General features: G+C 45.8%; 1 protein-coding gene across 1 annotated transcript in view; it reads left to right on the forward strand.

Annotated features, from left to right (window-relative positions):
- The window catches only part of AOPEP (aminopeptidase O (putative)), a 309,081-nt gene that overhangs the window by 197,752 nt on the left and 89,636 nt on the right, over window positions 1–21,693 (forward strand). The window contains exon 10 of the mRNA XM_021677941.1: window positions 4,908–4,968. Within this exon, the coding sequence (XP_021533616.1) occupies window positions 4,908–4,968 (61 nt within the window). The remainder of the gene's footprint in view (window positions 1–4,907; window positions 4,969–21,693) is intronic.

Here is a 21,693-nt window from a genome sequence, read left to right on the forward strand (position 1 = left end):
GTTACTTTTTCCCTCCAAACAGTCTGCAGTTCATTTCTCCCTTGCTGATTAAGCATTATTGGGGTGCCTGGCTGGCTCAGTTGGTAGAGCATATGACTCTTGATCTTGAGGTTGTGGGTTTGAGGCCCATGTTGGGCATGGAGCCTACTTAAAAAAATTTCAGCATTATCACACATCTCTCATAATTTCCTTGGGAAGTAAGGCCACTTATAGTACCTTCATTTTTTTTTTTTTTTTAGCAGTTGAAGTTATTGCTTTCATCATTCTCTCATAGTTTAAAGTCTCATTCCCTGTTAGCAATCCCCAGACAGGCGTCAGTGTGGTTCGATGTCTGCACTGGTACTGGGAGTCTAGAAACCTGGGTCTTTTCTTTAGCCCTTTGTCTGGCCTGACTTTGGCCAGTCTTCTTATGCTGCATTCTCTCCATCTGCTCAAAGCCACACAATAATTGACACCCACTTCACAAGGATATTCTGAGGAATGAAGTGATAATGGTTATAAGATGCTGTGAACTTTTCCAAAGGAAAGTGATCTGAAAACACATGTTCTTTTCATTCACGGGAGAGTGTCTTTTGCTCCTGGATGCAGCTGAACGATGAACTCTCCTGCCCTTACACTTTTGCTCCTCCCAAGGGTCTCCCCATCTCTTCAGAACTGTAAATGAAGGGCAGACAAACAGGGTGACCACAGCAGGGGCCAGGCCGCCTTCGGCAGGAGAGATGTGAGCAAGAAGGAGAAGGCAGGGCTGTTTGGTGCAAGCACAGGCCCTCCTTTTCCACAGGCTTGCCTGCCCCCCAAAATCACAATCGATGTATCATGATACCTAAGTTCAGCATAGAAAGAAAAGTGGGGGCTTCGTAGCCAGGCAGCATAGACTTGGATCTGTGTGGCCTTGGTTAAGTCCCTTAACTTCCCAGAACGTGCATTTGCTCATCTCTGAAATGGGGATACTAATATTGGTCTTGTGCAAATAATGTCAAGTTTAAATGGGATATTCTTTCTAGAGTCTGGTACACAGTAGGTGTTCAGTAAGCAATAGCTACTACTTTTATGCCTTTACTTGGTAGTGGGCAGAGGGGTTTTTGTTTGCTTTGTTTTGGGGGCCACTCCATAATAGGACCTGTGTGTACAAACACTAAATATGGCAACGCAAAATTTGCCTTATTACTTTCCAGTGGAATAACCAACCACACAGTTGGCCCGGCCAGCTCTTCAGGTCATAGACTGTAGCACAAGTTGTTCACAATCTCCACTTTGGTCTCCCTGCCTCCGGCCTCTTTCCCTTCTGTTACTCCTCCTCGACTCCCTTTTGTTTGTGCCATTCTGTGGACATGCTCCGAGCCTCCTCGATGAGGCCAAGGCTCAATGGCAGGATGTCAGGGTTCTCACAGAACACCCCTTTTTTCCCTCACCTCATTCTGTGTGCCTGCCCAGTTGACCATGGCTTTGGACTTTCCTGCTTCTGCTCCCTTTGCCCTGCATGCACTTTCCTTCCATTTTGCTGGCTCTGCACCATCGTTGGGGACAGCACAGCCTTCCTCCATGACATGGTTCAAGCGTTGCTTCCTTGAAGAAGACTCCCCTGACACGCCTCCCACCGTCCTCCTTCTAGCTGAGCCACCTGAGGCAGCCCGTGCCTCTTGCATACGTAGTCCCACATCTCTGCATTAGCGCTGGTGGCACTGTGGGCGTGCCTGGTATGCGTCCCTATCAGACAGTGCAGCCCTGGGGGTTCCCAGCTCAGCCCTCCACAGAACCTTGTGCCCTGTAGGCATCCACCGAACCAATGCCGCAGGGAGAAGTGTTGCCCATTCTTCACTTTTCTCTGGTGAAGACTTGGGCCTTGCTCAGTGACATTCCAGGGCTCAGCTCCCCGGCCCCTCCCCATGCCACCCTTGAAACTGTGTGTTTGGGGGCGCCTGGGTGGCTCAGTTGTTAGGCGTCTGCCTTCGGCTCAGGTCATGATCCCAGGGTCCTGGGATCGAGCCCCGCGTCGGGCTCCCTGCTCAGTGGGAAGCCTCCTTCTCCCCCCTCCCATTCCCTCTGCTTGTGTTCCCTCTCTCGCTGTGTCTCTCTCTGTCAAATAAATAAATACAATCTTTAAAAAACAAAACAAAACAAAACAAAAAACTGTGTGTTCCAGCTAAAATTCCCTGAAGGAAATTTATGTCCACGTCCTCTTACTCGCTCCTCCATGACTATGCACAACAGCTGTTTGCCCTCTATTGTAAAATCACTCAAAAATGGCCATGAAGTCACTCCCAGACTTCTCTTCTTCAGGACATTGAACCCCAATTCCCTCAACCCCCCTTGTGGACCCAGTGTACTTGCCCCTTTGATCCTCACTACCCTTCTTGTCTAAATCCTTTCTAAATCCCCTGTCTTCCTCTCGAGTTGGGCAAGATTTAAGAATGCCCATTTTCCTAGAATGCCACAGCTCAACAAAGCTTGGGTCAGAGTCAGCCTCTTGCATTGGCTTTCCTGAGATCGCTGGAAGGAGGGTGACGGGAGCTCTTGGCCCCAGGGCTCTGGAGGGCTCCCGACATCCCAGTGCCCCTCTCTGGCTGGAAAGGAAGCAGATGAATGGGCGACTTAGGAAAAGCTTCAGGGAAGGAAGGACCCGGGAGAAAGCAGGCGTGCCTCTCAATCAGGATAGACAACTTAGAGCACCAGCAGATCCCCAGCTGTTGAGGCCCCAGGGCAGGAACCCAGCACCACCAAGTGAAGCCCCCCTCCTGGGTGCCAGACAAGGTGGGGATGGTCTGCGTTCCTTCCCCACAAGAGCAGGCCTTCCACGGAGCCTCTTACCTTCAGCGGAAATTATACAGTCTGTCTGCCCTTGCAGCCTTGCACGTTTCGTTAGAAAGCAAATCAGCTTTGAGTTCCTCAGACACTTCTCTAAGGGGCCCCTTCAGCCCTGCTCTCCTCCTCCTCCCAGCAGATCAGTCAGGCCTGTGAAGGGCATTGCCAGCACCTCCCAGTGCGGCCGACCGAGCCCAAAGAAGAACAGTGATCTGGATCTAAGGTGCTCTGAGAGCTACCTCCTCCCTTCCAGTCACCCACCCACCCACCCCTGCCCCACGTGCTGCACACGTGCATGCACACACATGCCTCCACGCTCTGCATCACAGCAGGAACTTGGCCGCTCGCACCTGGATTGATGCTGTTGAGTGACCACGAAGAAGTAGTGGGGCAAGGCTCGGGGATGGTGGCCCCTGTGGGCACCTGCATACAAGGCACGCCCAGTAATTCCACTGAGCCCGCGAACCTGGAGGAGCCCAGCGCAAGCATCCTGGGGAGGTCATTGTTCTCCCCTTCTCCACTTCTGGCCTCTCCCCTTCCCCGGTCATCCCACAGATGGGCATCATCTTGAAATGAATCCAAACCACTTACTCTGTGTAGTCCCTCCTGCCCTCCGTTTTCTTTGGAAATACTAACAGTTGCGCCCTTCTGCAACATTTGCTTTTGCCCTGGCCCAGGAAGACCAAGGCACACCAGTGACTTGCTTCTCACTGGGGAAGAGAAGGTCGCAAAAATATCAGTCAGCCCCTTCTTCCCCAACCCCATCCAGGCCCGCTTCTCCCTCCTCCCTTTCTCACTACTGCCCAGCCTGGAGCATAGCCCAGGAGGTGAGGGAGCACTGGCTTCAGCACCTTAACATCACAGATGGATGGCACTGTGTCTTTCCACAACTTCTCTGCAATCCCTAAAGGGAGGGAAGGAATATTATTTATATATATCTGTGTGTGTGTGTGTATGTATGTATATATATATATATGTATATATATTTATGTATGATGTAGAATATAATATATAAAATTTTTATAGGTTTGGAGTTTAACACATTGGGAATCTCTTACTGGGAAAGGTGGTTTTTAAATTAAAAGTGAATACTTTTTATTGAAACAAAAGTGAAATGTGTTTTCATTCATTCAAATAAAAAATATCTATGGGAAGCATCTTTTATACCAGGAACTGGTCTCCATTCTGGATCTCGAGAAGTGAGTCAAACAGCCATAGACCCTGATCTCAGAGAGCTTCGATCCAGTGAGGGGACAGTTAAAGGGCAAATAATGAAATAGATGGCAGGCACGCAGTGCGGAATGCCATGGCGCAGAGGGCAGGGAGCGTGGTGGATGCCGCACACACAGCCTGGGACAAGGCTTGGGAAAGGCCTCTGCGAGCGGGGAGATGGAGCAGGGGCCGGGGGTATCTAGACAGGGACTGCGGTTGCTTTAAATGTCATTAGCCCAGGAACACAGGAAGATGCAACCTAAGATCTGTTGACCCTAAATATACTGGATACTTCACGAATTGAAGGAGTATTCAAATCAGCAGGACATGAAACCAAAAGAATTGGAGCTGACTTTGGGTCAGACTTAACGAGCAACTTTTATTTCAAATAAAGCAGCCCGTGGGCCTGCTTACGCACACTCCCCGCAGCTGGGCCCCTCTGCGCTCTGACAGGGGATCGTGCCATCTGTGCCTGCCGCAGCCCCCGTCACGATAAAGTTCAGATTTCATTTTGATGTGCTAAGTGCTGGAGCGTTCCGATTTCACTTTGCTGCCAGCTGTGGAGGAAGCAGTTGCGCCTGATGTGTCCTCTCCTCCCTGAGTTGGGGCTCCCAACCCAACAGTTCCTCTCGAGGCATTAAGAGCACCTATTACAGTGTGCCTCCGATTTTTAGATCCCATCGTGCACATCCCTGTTTACCGAAGCTGCGCTGAGTGTGACTGAGTGCCCTCTGCGCTTGAACCTGGCACGGCGTTGCTTTTCTCCAGGGAACAGGTACTTCTCTGGAAGATCGATGCTGTGATCTACCCGAATAGTTATAGAAAAAGGTGCTATGTGTATAGTAAGTGCTCTGTACCGTTTTAATCCTTGACTTTTTGCTTTATTTTTAAAGGCTTGAGTTGTCTATGGAAAACATCTTCCGAGACTGGCTTGAGAGTTCTGGAATACCACAGGTGGGCTCAACATGACTGCTCAGGAGGGTCTGTAGAGGAGAGTGAAGCTTGCTGCTTAGCGTATCAATTTTGACAATGATTTGTTTGTATGTGTAGTTATAAAAGTAACCATCTTACTGAGGTGGAGTATCTGTAAGTCAGGAAAATGATGGTCTCCCACCCTTTTCCGCCTGCGATCATGGTGTGTGCCTCCAGCCTCTGCCTCAGGGGACTGTGGGGCTGTAGGTGGGCATGCTGGTTGACCTTGAACTGTGTGCTAAGTGAGATCTTGCAAAGTGTGGTGTACATTGTGGGTGGTGTCACCAGGCAACACTTCAAGGCCACCGGTCGGTTGAGCAGGTGGTCTCCAGCTCTGCTTTTTGGATACAGCCAGGTGAGTGAGTGAGCTGGCTTGCCTACAGCTTTCCTCTGACCTATTATGCCCTTAGTTCTCCATCATTTCCCCACTGCAGCTGCCCCTCAACTTCCTCGCCTGGTTCTGCATCCCTGCCTCAAGCTGGTGTGATCCGAATGAGCCATGTAGATTCATTTCTTCGTCTTATGGACCGGGACCTATCCCAGCTGAATGGTTGTTCTACTGTCTCCCTCCCTTTCAGCCCATGGGCACGTCTGAGGGAGAGACATTCCCGACCAGTCCCAGCTCCATGGGAACTGCCTAGCTTGGAGCCTCGCCTCCCTCCACTCTCCCCAGGTCCTGTGCTTCCTGGAGCCTGACGGGCAGCCCCCGAGGGCCGACCCTTGCCAGAGCATAGGCCCTGGGAAGTTGAGGGTGGCATCCCGTGTGGAGCCGATCAAGGGACCCTGCAGGCCTGGAGCTTCCCAGGCTGGGCTGCACCCCCACCCCCCCGAGCAGCTGCAGACCCATCAGAGTGAGCCCTAGTGTCTGGGAGTGGACCCCCATGGCTGTGAGAAACTCTGCCCTGGGCCCAGGCAAGCAGCCTCCTTAGCCTGCTCGTTTCTAGTTTCACGGCTGGTTATATGAGCTTCCCCTTGGGAGTGTCTGAATGTCAATGAATGTCTGTGAACCATGAAATTAAGGAACAGGAGGGGCTGCTCTCCATTACCTTTTCATCCCTCTCTTCACATCTTTGTCCATGCTATCACACAGGGGAAAATGTCGGCCACCAGCCGCCATGAACTCGTTCCTAAAAAGGTTGCAGTGCCTTCTGTTCGGGGATGCATGTCACCTGTTAAAAAGTTATTTATTTGGCCCAATCCTTCTGGGAGCAAAAAAATAAAAAATAAAACCCTGAGGTCTAAAAAAGCAAAACCAAACAGGGGTGGGTAAGGCAGCAGTCCTGGGAGGCAGCTCTGTCAACTTGTATGTGTTATAGTGAGGTCCTGGGATTTCTAAGACGGGGGCTTCCGAACCCGGCCATTTACTGCGGAGAAAAATCTCAAAAACAAAGTTAAGGTTTGTCTGATCCCAAATAGCCAAGCGTTGCCTTCTTGTTTGAGATGGGGGCAGAGGGCATTCGCCAAAGCTGTGGGCCTTGTGTTCCGAGGCCAGGCTGTTGCAAGGCGCCCAGACATTCTTTCCATGGCCTGGAAACTGGAAAGAGTGGGGAGCTCAGAGAGCAGGATCCCGAAATTTCCTGGCTCCACACAACAAGACCGCTGTATTCAACAGTTAGCCCCGAGGGAAGAGAAAAGAAAGAGTCCTTAATCGAGTGCCCAGAAGCAGGCGCACCCCACTTGGGCTGTAACACTGGGGCTGACCCTCTCAGTCCCAGGAGGCTCCCTAATTTCCCCTGAAGAGAAGGAGGCTTTGCCACCAGCAGGAGGCTTTTGCTTTTCATTAAAAGGGGGAGGGGCGCGGCGAAGGGAGAGATTTGCCTCTGAGCAGTGCATTTTTTCCAAGGTCTAGTTGCATTTGTGACAGCTTATAGTGTAGACAAGAATTTCTGCTATAAACTGACGAAACCTGCTGTCAAAACACAGCCAGGTGCAATGAGGCCAGCCTAGCTATAAATTGTCTTTAAGACCCAACTGGTATTTCCTTGGGCGCTTAACTGTTCAGTAAAAACAACAGCGTCAGACAGAAAGGACCCTGATTTAGTGCACATCTTTCCATTGGTGAATGATCAGAAGGCACCTTTTCATCTCCGTACCCATTCTCTGCCATTATTTACATGGTTGATGATGATTTACTCGCTCACGGTCCTTTCTGCACTCCTTGAGAGTTCCTTCTCGGTTCCACTTCAGTGAAAGGCTCTGCAAAGGCCCGGGACCCTCTGGGTGCAGCCAGCTGGTGGTGAATGGGACACCTTGTTCTTTGTCCCCATCATTATAATATAAAGTTACGAGTGTGCTTGGCCGGGATTGACAACCAGAGCACTGAAATCACTTCGATGCTCTTTGTTCTCGTTAAAAATTTCTGTCCACCAGCAACTGAAGTCATTCATGACAAAAGAGTCACGTTCTCCTGGTAAAGTTTTCCTTCCACAGGTTACAGAGGCTTTTTGTCTCCTCTCAGGAAGGCTTGCCTTGTGGTTGGCCTCGATTTTCCTTTTTGGCCACACTGAATGGAAATCATTAAAAAAAATGTGGAAATCACTTCAGCAGCAATAAAAGTAAGCATGAGCCCCAAAGAAGTAAAAGAAATTGGATCCAAACCTCTTTAAAGAACACCCAACCCTGTAACCTTTGGCTTTGCAAACAGATTTAAAATTGATTGTACCATCAGTATTATAGATTATTTCCTTTTATGACTTGTTTTTTTCTGGTTATAGAAGTATTATGTATTTATTTTAGAATATAAAAAGTTCAAAATAAGAAAATTAAAATGGCCCAGAGATAATTTTTTGATATAAGTCCTTTCAGTCATTTTTCTGGAGGTCTGAATACATGGTTTACCCTTTCCTTTGTCTCCCTTTTTAAAACTCAAATAATGTGTTCTCTGTAGCAAGTTCAAGCAATAGCAAGATATAAAAAGGAAAAGCCCTTGCCCCCATCAGTCTTTCTCTGCAGAGATAATCCATGCTGGCTAACAGCATGGTGTGGGTCCTTCCACACATTTTCTGTGCTATACAGAATGTAGGTGCATATCCTTTTTAAACAAAATTGGAATCTTGTTATCCAAGCTGAAAGTTCTCATTTAAAAGTGTATCTTAAGCAGCTTTCCTTATCCTTTGATATAATTTAAGAGCAGTAATTTTCAACAGCTGCCTAGCCTTCTAACGAATAGTACTGTAATTTAATTTACTCAGATTCCCTCCTCGCCCCAAATAGTATACATTATTTCTAAGAAAGTCGCCCATTCTGCTAATTTGACTGTTCTATAAATAGATATTGACTTCTTTTAATGTCTGCCCAAGTGTCTCTTCCAACCCCCCCCACCAGCCTGTACGCACATATATTCCAATTCCTTTTAAAACATTTATGTGCAGATACGTTAGAAATAACTTTCCCATCCAGCCTTTTATCTGTACTTCCTTATTTTAGTTGCTACAGAATTCTCTGACTCCTCTTTTTCCTTGAGTTCCTGGCCACATTGCCAAGTCCTGGTATCCCTATATACATATTTATTACATTTCGAATTTTCTTTCCTTTCCTACCGCCTCCCCCATTTTTTTCTTATATTTTGCTTGGACCGGTTCAGTAGCTAATTGGTTTTTTAGCCACGAAGCCGTTCCGCATCAATACTAAGTGGATCTTTCTAAAAGATTCCTCCTCACCAAAAACTTATCCCCCATTAACTGTGGATTGAGGACAGACTCTTTGGCTTGCTATTTGAGGCTATCAGCAGAACTGCCCCAGGCTGTCTTTTTAAACTTTAATTTCTACCCTCCTAGGTTTATGCCCAACCATAATTACCAATCTCTAAATGTTTGTTTCTTTGCCACCGACCTTCCTTTGTGCATTCCCTTTTCTCCTCGGAATGCTTTCCTTTCTGTGTACTTAGCAAGTGTCATGACCTGCCTTACATTGTTACTATTTGTATATGTGTCTCATACATAGGCTTCCCCACCCAGAGGAAATAAGGACTCTGTCCGACTCATCTTGTCTTACCTGCTGTGATGTGCACAGTAGGTGCTCGGGGTCTCGCTGTCCAGTATGGCAGCCGCTAGCCACATGTAATTATTCAGCACTTGAAAAATATCAAGTGTGCCTGAAGAGCTGAATTTTTAATCTAACCCACATCTAAATTTAAGATCTAATAATTCAGGTTTTGTTTGGAACAACTTTGGGTATGTGAATGAATCTACTTTTTTTAACCGTAAATTTTATGAAATCTAAATACAGACCAAGCATTTCTGGTTAAAATTTAGCACTTGAGGTGGACTGTGAAAACACATCAGATTTAGAAGATTTATTACAAAAAAAGGAAGGTAAAATGTCTCTTTAATGGTTTTTAAAATATTGGTTACATGTCAAAACGATACTGTTTTGGCTACGTCATAACCCAATGTATATATACCCAGGAAGATATATTATTAAAATTAATTTTAGCTGTTACATCTTACTTTTTAAATGCGGCAACTAGGAAATCGTAAATGACAAATGTGGCTCGCATATATTCCTAGTGAACAGTACTGCTCTAAAACTATTAGATGAATTAAAATCTGAGTGCATGATGCCTTAAAATCCCCCACCAAATAAATGTAACTGAAATCATCTGTATTTTTGTCAAATGTATGGATAAAGATAGAGCTCGGCCAGTCCATAGACACCCTTCAATGTGCCATGACAGCACAGATGATTATAGTCCACGGATGGGAGTGCTTGTTCACTGTGGGCATCCAGAAGGGCATGAACTAATTACCAGCCTCACTTCAGCTCTAAATTTCGACTCCCGGGCAGCCTGTTTCCCGAGGTACTAACAAGTAGCACATTGACGACGCCAGTGAACCTCACGGCCCTTCTGTGGCTCTGTCTGCTGTTTGGGGGAAGTGCTGAGCAGATGTGAACTGGCAAAGCCATGGGCATCAAGGGCACTGAGGAGGATAGAGAAGATGGGTAATAGCCGATCAGATCGGGTGTCTCAAACAGGCAGGAAGCACCTCAAGCTCCCAGACTCGCTCCTGCATCCCCTCCTAGAACAGCAGGTTCTTGTGTCATCTTGGAGAATGCCACTCCTTTTCAAACAAACATCTGCAAGTTGCCAAAGGCCACACAAGCAAATGATGGACAACTTAAGTCTCGTAGGGAAAATGCTGAGGTCACAGAACTGAGGAAATTTGATAAGATGTGGTGCTTTTAGCACAGAGAAAGCCTGTGGTTTATTAGGGGCATAACTTGTAAGCTTATTTTTTGCACAGTTTATGTAATCACATCAACATAAGTTTAAGGCCTGTTGGGATACTCAGTCTCAGTGATGTCTATAAGAATTCTACATTTAATGGTCATTCAAGAAAACTAAGACTGGTTATTTTGCAAACTCCAGAGAAATGATATTTTTCAAATTATATGTGCTATGAGATCCTTGCTTCTTTTTTTATCAGTAGTAGCAGTTGCTATAACGTGGTGTGTTTTTTGGGCTCCTAATAATTTTGCTGTCTTTTTAGTGCAGTGGTTTGGCTTACATTTTCTAAGTGACTAAATACCTTGTCAGGGGGCTTTAGAGATACACTGACTAGATTCCCTGGCCTCAGTTGGGGCAGGGCCCATCATGTCGATGAGTCGCCACAGTTCATCGAAGAGCCCACAAATCCCTCAAAGTGATACACTGCTCTGCAATCACAAGAGACAGAGAGTGAGTTTATTAAAGTCCTTTCATCTGTAGCCTGATTTCTTTCATTCTTGGCATCTGTGCCTTCGTGCTCTTATTAGTTAGTTCAGGCTGCCATAACAAAATCCCACAGATCGGGTGGGATTTTGCAACAGACATTTATGATCTCCCGGTTCTGGAGGCTGGACGTCCAAGATCAAGGTATGGGTAAGGTCGGTTTCTCCTGAGGCCTCTCTCCTTGGCTCACATATGGCCAACTTCTCCCTGTGTCCTCACATGGTCTCTCCCCTGTGTGCGTAGAGATCCCTGTCCTAATCTTCTCTCCTAAGGACACCAGTCAATTAGATTAGAGCCCACTTTGTGATCTCATTTTACCTTAATCACCTTTTTAAAGGCCCTATCTCCAATGCAATCACATTCTGAGGTATTAGGGGTTAGGACTTCAACATGTAGATTTAGGGGGAAAATTCAGCCCATAACAATGCTTATTCCCAATACTTCCCTGATTAGTTCTACATTTCTTGTGAATCCCTTCAAAATGGCCAATAAAAATCACTCAAGTCAACCTCACTATATATTTTATTCCCCTATGGATGAATATTTTTGGGGTCTATAGATTTTTGTGGTCCCAAATGACATCCTGTCTTGTGGAATGAGAGAGAAATGTGGGAAGGAAGGGTCAGTTCTCCTGGAGAGTATGAGGTAACTGAAGGTCTGTGCTGGGCATTGTGTATTATTGGGGATATCTGATCTGACACTGTCTAAATGAACTGACCTCTTCAAAGCATAAGGCACCACGATGAACCAGGAGACATTTTCCTTTGGTGCCCCAAATTAAAGTTCTGTGTCCTTCCTTCCTTTTCTCTCTCTTTCAAAACGCAATTTCCAGAAAGAGTTTGAATCTCATTCACAATAGTCTAAGATGAGACTCTAAGTGAATAATAAGGATTAAAACTGTTTCCTCTCCCTTGAAGATTTCCTTTGTAACTGTGTCAGAGCTTAGGTTTCTATAGAACTGCCAAGCATCCCAGACCAGATGGATGAGATTTGCAAGAGGAAGCTTCCAGGATCTGAAATCTTACCTCCTAGTCCAGTGCCTACCCCTCACCCCATCCCTTCCCTTCTTCCCATGAATATAGCTGGTACCTCTATCTTTTCTGAGGGACTGTGGATGACTCAAAGATGAGAGAACACAGGCTTTGCCCTCAAGATGCTTAATAATTCAGTAGGGAAAATAGACACACAAGTAACCAACCTAAAGGCAGAAAGCAGTAACTTGTGAAAAATGCTAACTTTTAGCATTCGGAAGAAAGAGGTCATTTCCCATTTGTTGAAACAGGGAGGGTTGAAATACCATTTGAAGCCAATCTTGAAGGATACATAGGGGAGAAGGCCATTTCAGGCAGGCGGAGAGTCAGAACCAGCATCTAGGGGTGGAAAACTGAGTATGCATGCTTGAGCAGCATTAGGAAGAATCAGATCTCAATAATGGGAGGGGGCCGATGAACCAGTTTGTCGTAAGCATGATTAAGGCTCAGTGGGTAATGCCCCAGGAGCAGAGGAATGGAGACAGCTTCCTGGTGGGAGGGCTGGGGGAAAGCACCCTCCCAGCCAGCCTCACTGTCACCCCCTTCTCTGTCCCCAGCCTCTGCCACATTCTAACCAAGGTCATCTGTCCCCCGAATAATAGAAGGGTCAGTGCATTTTTTTTTGTAGCGATAAAATACATTGGGTGAATGCATTGTGACCACAACTTGGGAGTAGTGATCTGTCCCCTTGTTAGGGACAGGCTTGTTAGGAACAGGCATATTGTTGCCCGCTTTGCACGGAGAGCAGGATCTGCAAAGGGCATTGATTAGTAAGGTAGGACACTGCCAGACTACACAGGAACTTGAATGTGATGCTGGAGGGTTCCCACAAGATTCAAGAGACACAGAGGACCACCAGAGGCCTATAAAAGGGTGCTAATACTTGGACGGCAATTAGATCCCTGGGCAGGTAGGCCAGCAGCCTAGCTAGAAGGAAGACTCCTGGATGAAAGGCCAAGCCTCTCCCCTCCATTCAGGTACTAGGGAGTCTCCGGGAGTGAGAAGAACAGACAGAGACTTTTGCCCCTTGGTTTTCAACTTTGAACTTTCAGGTCCAGGAGCTGTTCACTTAACACGGATGCTTTTAAAAAGCATCATTAAGTATCTGGATGGCCAGTGGTGTCTCCTTAGAAAGCACATGCAATGGGCTGAGGAATATCTACAGGTGCCCTCAGAGAAATACGTAGGAAGCCATGTGAAACAAGCACAGATTCATGTAATGCAGGTGACATGCCTGAATCCTGCTAAGTGATGAGGGAGAACACTCAGGATATTGACCTAGACTGAGGTCGGAGACCCTTCAGGATCTCAGATTGGACATCTATTTTTAAAGTGAGCTCAGAGGAGGGTATATGGGAATGGCCCTGTCGGGTGGATAAAGAGCATTTGCAGGGCGCCTGGGTGGCTCAGATGGTTAAGTGTCTGCCTTCGGCGCAGGTCATGATCCCAGGGTCCTGGGATCGAGTCCCGCATCGGGCTCCCTGCTCCTTGGGAGCCTGCTTCTCCCTCTGCCTCTCTCTCTCTCTCTGTCTCTCACGAATAAATAAATAAAATCTTTAGAGAGAAAAAAAAAAAGAGCATTTGCAAACTTGTTTCTTTAAAAAGAATAAAAATTCTGAACTGGCCCAGACGGACACAGACATGATCAGGGTGTGGCACCGTGGAGAGAAGAACAATATTTGCTTGCCTTTTGAACCAGAAGGAAAAGGAAGCAGAAGCCACTAGCTTTGAAAAGTCTACTTGGTTCCATCCAATTGATAGAGACAGTTGGTAGTGGCGTGTGCACACATGGTTTTCATTTTTTTTAAAAGATTTTGTTTATTTATTTGAGAGAGAGAGAGAGAGAGGGAAAGGAGGAGGGACAGAGGGAGAGGCAGAGAATCACAAGCAGACTCAGTACTGAGCACAGAGCCCGAGACCAGGACCTGAGCCAAAACGAAGAGTGAGACGCTTAACCGACTGAGCCACCCAGGTGCCCCACACATGGTTTTTAATAAAGAGATAAGTGTAGGTATTTTCCGGAAGCATAGCTTTGCAGACTTGGATTAGAGGCCACCTAGCCCAGTTATGTGGAGACCTGATTATCAGAATCATCCAGGAAGCTGTTTGAAACCACAGGTCCTGGGGGCACCTGGGTGGCTCAGTTAGTTAAGCATCTGACTCTTGTTCTCAGCTCAGGTCTTGATCTCAGGGTCATGAGTTCAAGCCCCACGTTGGGCTCCACGTTGGGTGTGGAGCCTACTTAAAAAAACAAAAATACTACAGGGGCACCTGGGTGGCTCAGTCGTTAGGCATCTGCCTTAGGCTCGGGTCGTGATCCCGGGGTCCTGGGATCGAGCCCCGCATCGGGCTCCCTGCTCCGTGGGAAGCCTGCTTCTCCCTCTCCCACTCCCCCTGCTTGTGTTCCCTCTCTCGCTGTGTCTCTCTCTGTCAAATAAATAAGTAAAATCTTAAAAAAAACAAAAAACAAAACAAAAAAACCCTACAGATCCTGGACTCAGGCCATACCCAGTGAATGAGGATCTCCATAAGTAGGACTGGGACCAACTGAGAGACTCCATAATCATGTCATATTCTGCAATATATTGAATCAACAGAAGTTTTCTTATTCCTTGAGTATAATCTAAACTCTTAGAATCCTTTAGTTTTATATTCCTCCCAAGCAATCCAAATATTTGGCTTTATGGTTTGGTTTATTTGTTCAACCCTTATGCCAAGCACTGTGCTGGGCAGTGGGCTTACAAAGTTGACAGGACACCGCCCCGCCCATGAGCCCCTGGCCCGTGAGGGCATCTGCAACCAACCGTTGTTAAAGGCGTGCTTGAGGGGCCTCTGCCCTGAGTTTGAGACCTGAGAGGAGCCATAGAAGTTGACTTCTCTGTTTGCCACATTCAGCTGGGAGACCATGTCCATCGGAAGACAGCATGCCTGGAGGCAGGAGACTTGGCTGTGCCCCACTGGGTCACAAGTCAGCCAGCTGATGTGCACGGGAGCCAGTTTAATTGTCCTCAAGGTACAAAGTCTGGCGGGCCATGTTTGGACATATGGACGTTACCTGGTTTTCAGGTTCATACAGATTGTGCACCCACAAGAGAGATTCACTTAAGTAAGGACATTGCAGCAATCATAAAGAGTGATACCATTTAACAGGACTTCATTGCAATGGTGCTTTAGCTTTTTCATAGAGTTCTTTGGAAAGAAGGAGCAACGTAAACTCAAAGAATCAGGACAAAGATATCAGCATCAGGTTGTAAACGTATACATCAATAGAAAAACATCTGATTCTACTTTTTAATAACTGCCCCTATTCTCTGTTTTATTAGCCTGGAGACATATTCTGGTAGACTCTTCATCAAAGGCAGATTATTTAGCGCGTGCATTCTGCTCTCGCCATGCCTGGGGCAAGCCCTGAGGCCCGGCAGAGCAGCGGGTTGTGGACATGGGTGCACACACACAGGGCCCCTTGGCGCTTTGACATTGCACAGCATTGTCAGCTGCATTCCATGCCTCTGGGCAGCCGCTCTGATGGTGGCCCTCCACCATGCTCGCGGGGACTTTTGCCAGAGCACCTGCCGCCAGAGCCACCTGCTGACAAGGAAAGCTATTAGGAACACTTGGCTGATTTTAGAACATGGGGCTTTTTTTCCTTCTCTTTTGTGGAGAGCCACTGTGTCATACAAAGTAGATGTATATTTACTATGTGCATGGTATAGAATTCTTGGGTGTGGCCCCTATTGCTTCATGGTTAAATATTAGTGTTTTCTGGTGTTGCACGACTTTCGGTCTGCTTTAGAATCATAGGCAGGAGCAAGTCGTGGTGAGGAGCTCATTTTCTCTCCCCAGGAGTGGTGGCCTGATCTGCCCAGGCTGGTAGCCCCAGTTAGCGGCAGAGCCCCAGCTCAGATCTGGGACCCTTAGCCCTCTGTCCCATCCAACTAAAGTATTTTGTGTTTTTAGCAAGGTTGCTTTTAATCCAAATCAGCTGGAACCCATCCTTGCCTTCCTTTTTACAAGACCTATGAAGAGATAATAAATGAATACAGCAGGGAGCTCTGAGCAGTGATGATTTTTAACATAATTAATGACTGCTCTTCTTCCTGAATCTGTTCTTTACTATTCTTTAGTGGGCAAAACTGTGCTTTGTGCCTGCAGTAATATGAAACTCACCTTCCAGGGCTTTTCCATAAATATGTGTCGTGGTGTGTACATCCTTTTTCCATGTGGCTATCTCTAAATGGTAGTAGCCCTGTGTATCTGACTGAGTATTTTACATAGGAAATTCTGGGCTTTACTGCATTGAAGAGTTGGTATCTTTTTTGGTGTGAATGAATATGAGTGTGTATAGAGATTAGTTGAGGTCTTTGCTTTTAGAAAGACAGAGCTATTCCTCGAGATGGAAACTAAATTAGGTAATAAATATCAGGTCACCAAAACAAGTGAGAAAAAGCAATTGGTCGAACAAAGAAGTGTCTTTATATACCATCTAAAGCATTTAAGGGATGTATCCTTTTTCTTCTTATTTGCATTTAAAAGCCAATTCCAGCTAGAGTCCCTGGCTCTTGCCCTCATTTTGTCCTCTCCCCTGACCTGGAGCAGGCGAGCTTCGAGGGCACAGCCCAGAGGTGGCCCAGAAGCAAGCGTAATCACAAGGGTCAGGGTAACAGTCAGTGATTGTCAAACTGCCCAAATCCGCATGTGTGTTTTTAAAAAGGGTAGCGTGCATGTCACACGCATTTCTTTGTGTGGCAGTTGTCTGTGATGGTGCTTGGTAGTGGGCGTGTTCAGCTCATTCAACAGAAGACCCTGTCCTTCCAGGCTGGTCCTTCAGCTTGGGCCTTTGCAAGCTCAGTGTTTCTGCTTCTGATCCTGTCTACTTATAACTGCCACCACCGTATCTAAGTACGGTCCAGACAATTTGATGCATAAAATGCACGGCCGCATTATTTTGAAGTTAAAGAGCGGGAGTAGAGGCTGGGTGGGAAAGGAGAGTCAGTTGTGTTGTATCCAATTTGCTGTTTTCACAGAGGACGCTGTAATGAACTTTTGTTCTGCGAACTTAATTCTATATTAGACAAAGGAGGCAACTGATATATTAAATGAGGCTTTGGAAGCAGCCCTGTGCCACTAAGCTGTGTGGCCTTGGGTGAGCCACTTGCCTTCTCTGAACCCTCACTGATTCTTTGGGGAAAGAAGGGGCCTGGCCTGGGTGAAGGCCAGAGCCACTTTTTTGCCTCATGTCACTATATGCTATGCCCAGTAGCTGGCTGAAGTGTGAGCTCCATCGAGATGAGCCTGGTCGCTCTGAGAGGAGAGAAGTCTGGATTGACTTTTCCTCCAAGTGTCTTCCTCTCCAACCTGGGAATCTGTTGAATTCCCCACAGACTGGAAACTTGCCCTTAGTTTGGAGTGGTATTGGGAGAATTTTCTTTTTTCTTTTTTCTTAAAGATTTTATTTATTTATTCGACAGAGAGAGACACAGAGAGAGAGGGAACACAAGCAGAGGGAATGGGAGAGGGAGAAGCAGGTTTCCTGCCGAGCAGGGAGCCCGACGTGGGGCTCGATCCCAGGACCCTGGGATCATGACCTGAGCCAAAGGCAGATGCTTAACGACTGAGCCACCCAGGTGCCCCGGTATTGGGAGAATTTTCATATGTTTCCTCCTGAGTGGTGTTTTACAAAGGTAGCTATCAAGAAATCTTGTCTGTGCATTTCTTTTCTCTTCAGCTGGAAAATTGCTATACAAAAGATTCTTGGGAGAAATCACAGGTAATAATCAATCTGCAAGAGCATTTACGCTGGTTGATCATTGAAGAATAGGCATTTGCTTCTATTGCAAATCAATTATTCACAGATAGTAACCTGTTTGACTAGGAGGAGATGAAAAAAAAATTTTGCTCAGGTTGTCAATGTCTTGAAATGCCTGCAGATCAATAAAAGCTGCAGGTGAGTTTTACCTCAGACAGTGGCAACTATTATTTCTAGGATACATTTTGGGACATAAAAGTAAATACTCATTTATGTCTCTTGTCCAGATGATCCAGTGAGTTCTAGGAGGGGAAGGCATTGGGGCCAAAAAAATTCATATTTTTTATGCTGCTTTTATATTTAAATCTGTAGATTATTTGCTGCTTTAAAAAATAAAACCAAGCAGAGCCGGTAGTGAAATGTTTATGAGAAATTGCTACAGTGATTGCTGTAGAGCTTGCGGCCGAATGTTGCCATGTTCCTTATATTGAGAAACTAGAACCTATTTGGCATTGAGGTATAACAAGAAATGATCAAACCCAGATGCTTTCCTAAAATTATATTTTCAGTGCATTTATATGTCTGTTACAAAGTGTGCTACATGCTAAAAATATTTTCTTTTGTAGGCTAAGGGAATTTCAAACCACATCGAAGGCTATATAGATCAGATGGTTTTTCTTAAAGAGCATTAAGGGCATCCTGGTTGTTATTAGCCCCGACCTTCCAATATGACATTATTTATGCCCCACAGCTCCACAATTCACTTCTTTATTTCAGCAATTTTACTGGCATGAAAATGCATGGAAGGGAGGCCAGAGTCAATGCATCAGACTTGGGGGCTGAGACTCCGGGGCAACAAGTAATGCTAGGGATGGACTGGAGAGAATGCCTTCACCCCCATGGCCTATTTCCATGGAGAGAGGTCTCCTTCCATGCCCGGCGGCTCCTCTGGCCTTTCCTCCAGGGGCTCCATCTCCCCTTCTCTGTATTCTCTTCCTTTTCCCTCAGTTGTGTGTGCTGTCACTTTTCATATTCCATGTGGCCAACCAAAGATACATTCTCTTTGAGACTCTTCTTGGTTATACTCATTACAAGGTTGGCTTCTCCAGAGCTCTCACTGAGTCTCTCCTCAAATTGTGTTTCTTCGTCACTGTCATTGATTTTGTAACTGAGGGATGTCTGCCTGGGTTTTGCATAAATGCTTCTAGTGAATTAAACTGTAAATGGGTAAATCTAAGAACGTGTAGATCAGGTGGCTCTGTATAGAATTGTATTTGTGAATTTAATCTTTCTCTCTTCTTAATTATTACATTGGTGTTAAATGCATGTAGCTACTATTAGGATTTCAGATGTTTTTGTATCTAGCACCTGTCATGTTGGTACCTTCAGAGAACAATGTAGAAATACCAAATTTCATTTCTGATATTCTTAGAACAACAGTGGGCTTATTGTTTTGAGTGCGATGGGACCGGAAACAGAATGATCTTCTTTATCATAAGGCATATGAGAAAGAGAACTTGTTTCCTTGTGGCCACCAGTCCTTTGGAAAGAGACAGGCATTTGCCTATAGTAGCTCAGCCATGCCACTGTCACTGTGGGCTCTGTCAGAGGCGACACGGCTGTGTGGTGGTCAGGTGAGGCTTTTTATTATGATGTCACAACTCAGTTATTTGAGACCTTTGAAAGTTTACTTAGGCTCAAAATACCAGATGGGCTTTTGTTTCTAGGGGCAAAGAGGCAGGGAATTAGCATCTACTGGTCTACTTTGTGCCGCTTGGTTTATGTGCTGTCTCATTTCATCTTCAGCACTGCTCTGCGAAACAGATAGCATAATCTCCTTTTTATAGGCCCAGAAATGTTGTGTGACATGCCCAAGGTTACACAGCTTCTAGCTGGTAAGGACAGAGGGTGCCTAGGTCTAGGTTCTTAACTGTGTATTTCTCATTACATATGGTTTTGTACAGAGATTGTTAAACCACATCCATAGGACAGCACTTAAAAACAACAACAGCGGGCGCCTGGGTGGCTCAGTCGTTAAGCGTCTGCCTTCAGCTCAGGTCATGATCCCAGGGTCCTGGGATCGAGCCCCGCATCGGGCTCCCTGCTAGGCGGGAAGCCTGCTTCTCCCTCTCCCACTCCCCCTGCTTGTGTTCCTGCTCTCGCTGTCTCTCTCTCTGTCAAATAAATAAAATCTTTAAAACAAAACAAAACAAAACAAAAAAACAAAAAAAACCCCCAGCATATTTAGTTGTACATTAGCATGATTTCCAATGCCCTTGAACCTCAGAGAGCAAGGCAGTGAGATAAGAAAGGCTCAAATAGAAAGCAAAGCTAAAGTAGACTGCAGTATTTATGCTATAAATTGAAATCCATAATCATAAAACAGAAATGACCAGAAGATTGGTAGGTTTAAGAGAGTCTAACATACCTAATATTAATAGGAATATAAATTCACTGGGTAGATTCTCAAAGTCTACATATTAGGTGTTTATGATGAGTCTAATAAAGCTTTAATGTCCTTGGTGGTTCTTTTTCATGTCTCATACTACTGAGCACAAAAGCCGTGTTGTATGCAGAATGGCTGGGTTTATCCCTAGTAGAGAGAAGTTATGTTTGGTATCTAAAGAACAATGAGAGTTTGCTGCTTGGCTGATCAATGCTGGATCAAGTTCACATTCCCCAGCTCCTACTCTCCCACCTACACACGCAGGGGGTGGAAGCAGAGCAAAAGGAGGGAGGACGGATCCTTTTTTCACCGAGAAAGAGATGTGAGCTTGGGCTTTCCTAATATGGACACAGCTGGGCCTGTGTAGCATTAAACATTGATTTAATCCACTGCTGGAGGAAACATCCTACAAAAAGTAAAGAGATTAGCAACCAATTAATTCTGGCCCTTCTCGTTGTTGTCCTGGAACACCTCTTATATGGATCTAAATGTTTGGTGAACAAACATTCTGGAAAATAGCTCTTTCTCATATAGTATTTCTATTTGGGACAGCCCACCCCTGCCCCCCCCCAAATTGTGGTGGATTTTACTTTCCCTATTCTGTGTGTGCACGTGCCTGTGTGTTCTTACTTCTGAATAGAGGTGGGACGATTTAGGCCCATTGTACTTGTTTGCAAATTGTGACTTCATTGGGTTCTTTGGAAGGCCAGATGACAGGCAAGCCAGTCTGAGTGCCAGTATTTTAAAAAATAGACATGCTGGAAAAAGAAAGAGAGACATGCTGGGGCCCCAGACTCCCAATGCATAGCTTCCCTTGAAGGCATCATGAAGCACAAGGCATTCCTTGTGCCTATACTTACAGATAGCGTATCCATCCATCTTAGGGAATAACCAAAGGGACCTAGACATGAGTGTTTGCTTTTCAAGCTACTGAAATGTTCACATATATGTTTGTGCTTTTAAATAATTAGTAACTAATATCTTTTGTAAGGCATTTTGCCAGAGTAGTTTTCCTATAGCATCATTGTAGTGTATTTTTCTAAATAGGGAAGCCCATTTGGTTAGAGCATGGTGCCCAACACTAAGGAAGACCAACCTGGGTTGCTTCCTGTGTGGAATAGTAGCTTTTGCACATGACAAAGGGTCTTTTCCATTGGTACACATTGTCCCCGAATTGTAGCCAGCAGTCTTTGTTTCCAGGGAATAGGTGGCAGCCATCGACATGATCTGAACACTGTCTACAGGGGATGAGTGGGAAATAGCACCTCATATGTATGTGGGGTTCCGGGTTCCCCGAAAGACAAGAATCTGTGCTCTTTTCATTCCGGATCCAGAATTGTATTACCCATGAACCTGGAAAAAACTCTAAAAAGTCAAATATCCATTCATTCTTGCCTCCCTTCTGGTTAGTGTTGAGATCATCCACTTCTTTTTAATTCGTGTGTGTGTGTGTGTGTGTGTGTGTGTGTGTGTACTTAACTAATCTTGCCCAGAAGTTTATCCCTAGGTGTAAGTAGTAGGAATTGCTACCCTGGGTCAGGCCAGCAGCCCATCCTGCTCAGCATTGTCTGTTGTTTACCCAGAGACTTAATGAAATAGAACTTAATAGATGGCTGTCCTCTGTGGCATTGACCTTGAAATTTAGATGTCTCCCAAACATCTGGAATTTCTTAATAGTAACTTGTTAGAGATGGGTCATCATTAAAATGATCTAAACCAGTGGTTCTCAACACTGGCAGCACAGTGGAATGACTAGGGGAGATGTGGGGGTGGG

The sequence above is a fragment of the Neomonachus schauinslandi genome, chromosome 13 (assembly GCF_002201575.2).
Source record: "Neomonachus schauinslandi chromosome 13, ASM220157v2, whole genome shotgun sequence".
Classification (NCBI taxonomy): domain Eukaryota; kingdom Metazoa; phylum Chordata; class Mammalia; order Carnivora; family Phocidae; genus Neomonachus; species Neomonachus schauinslandi.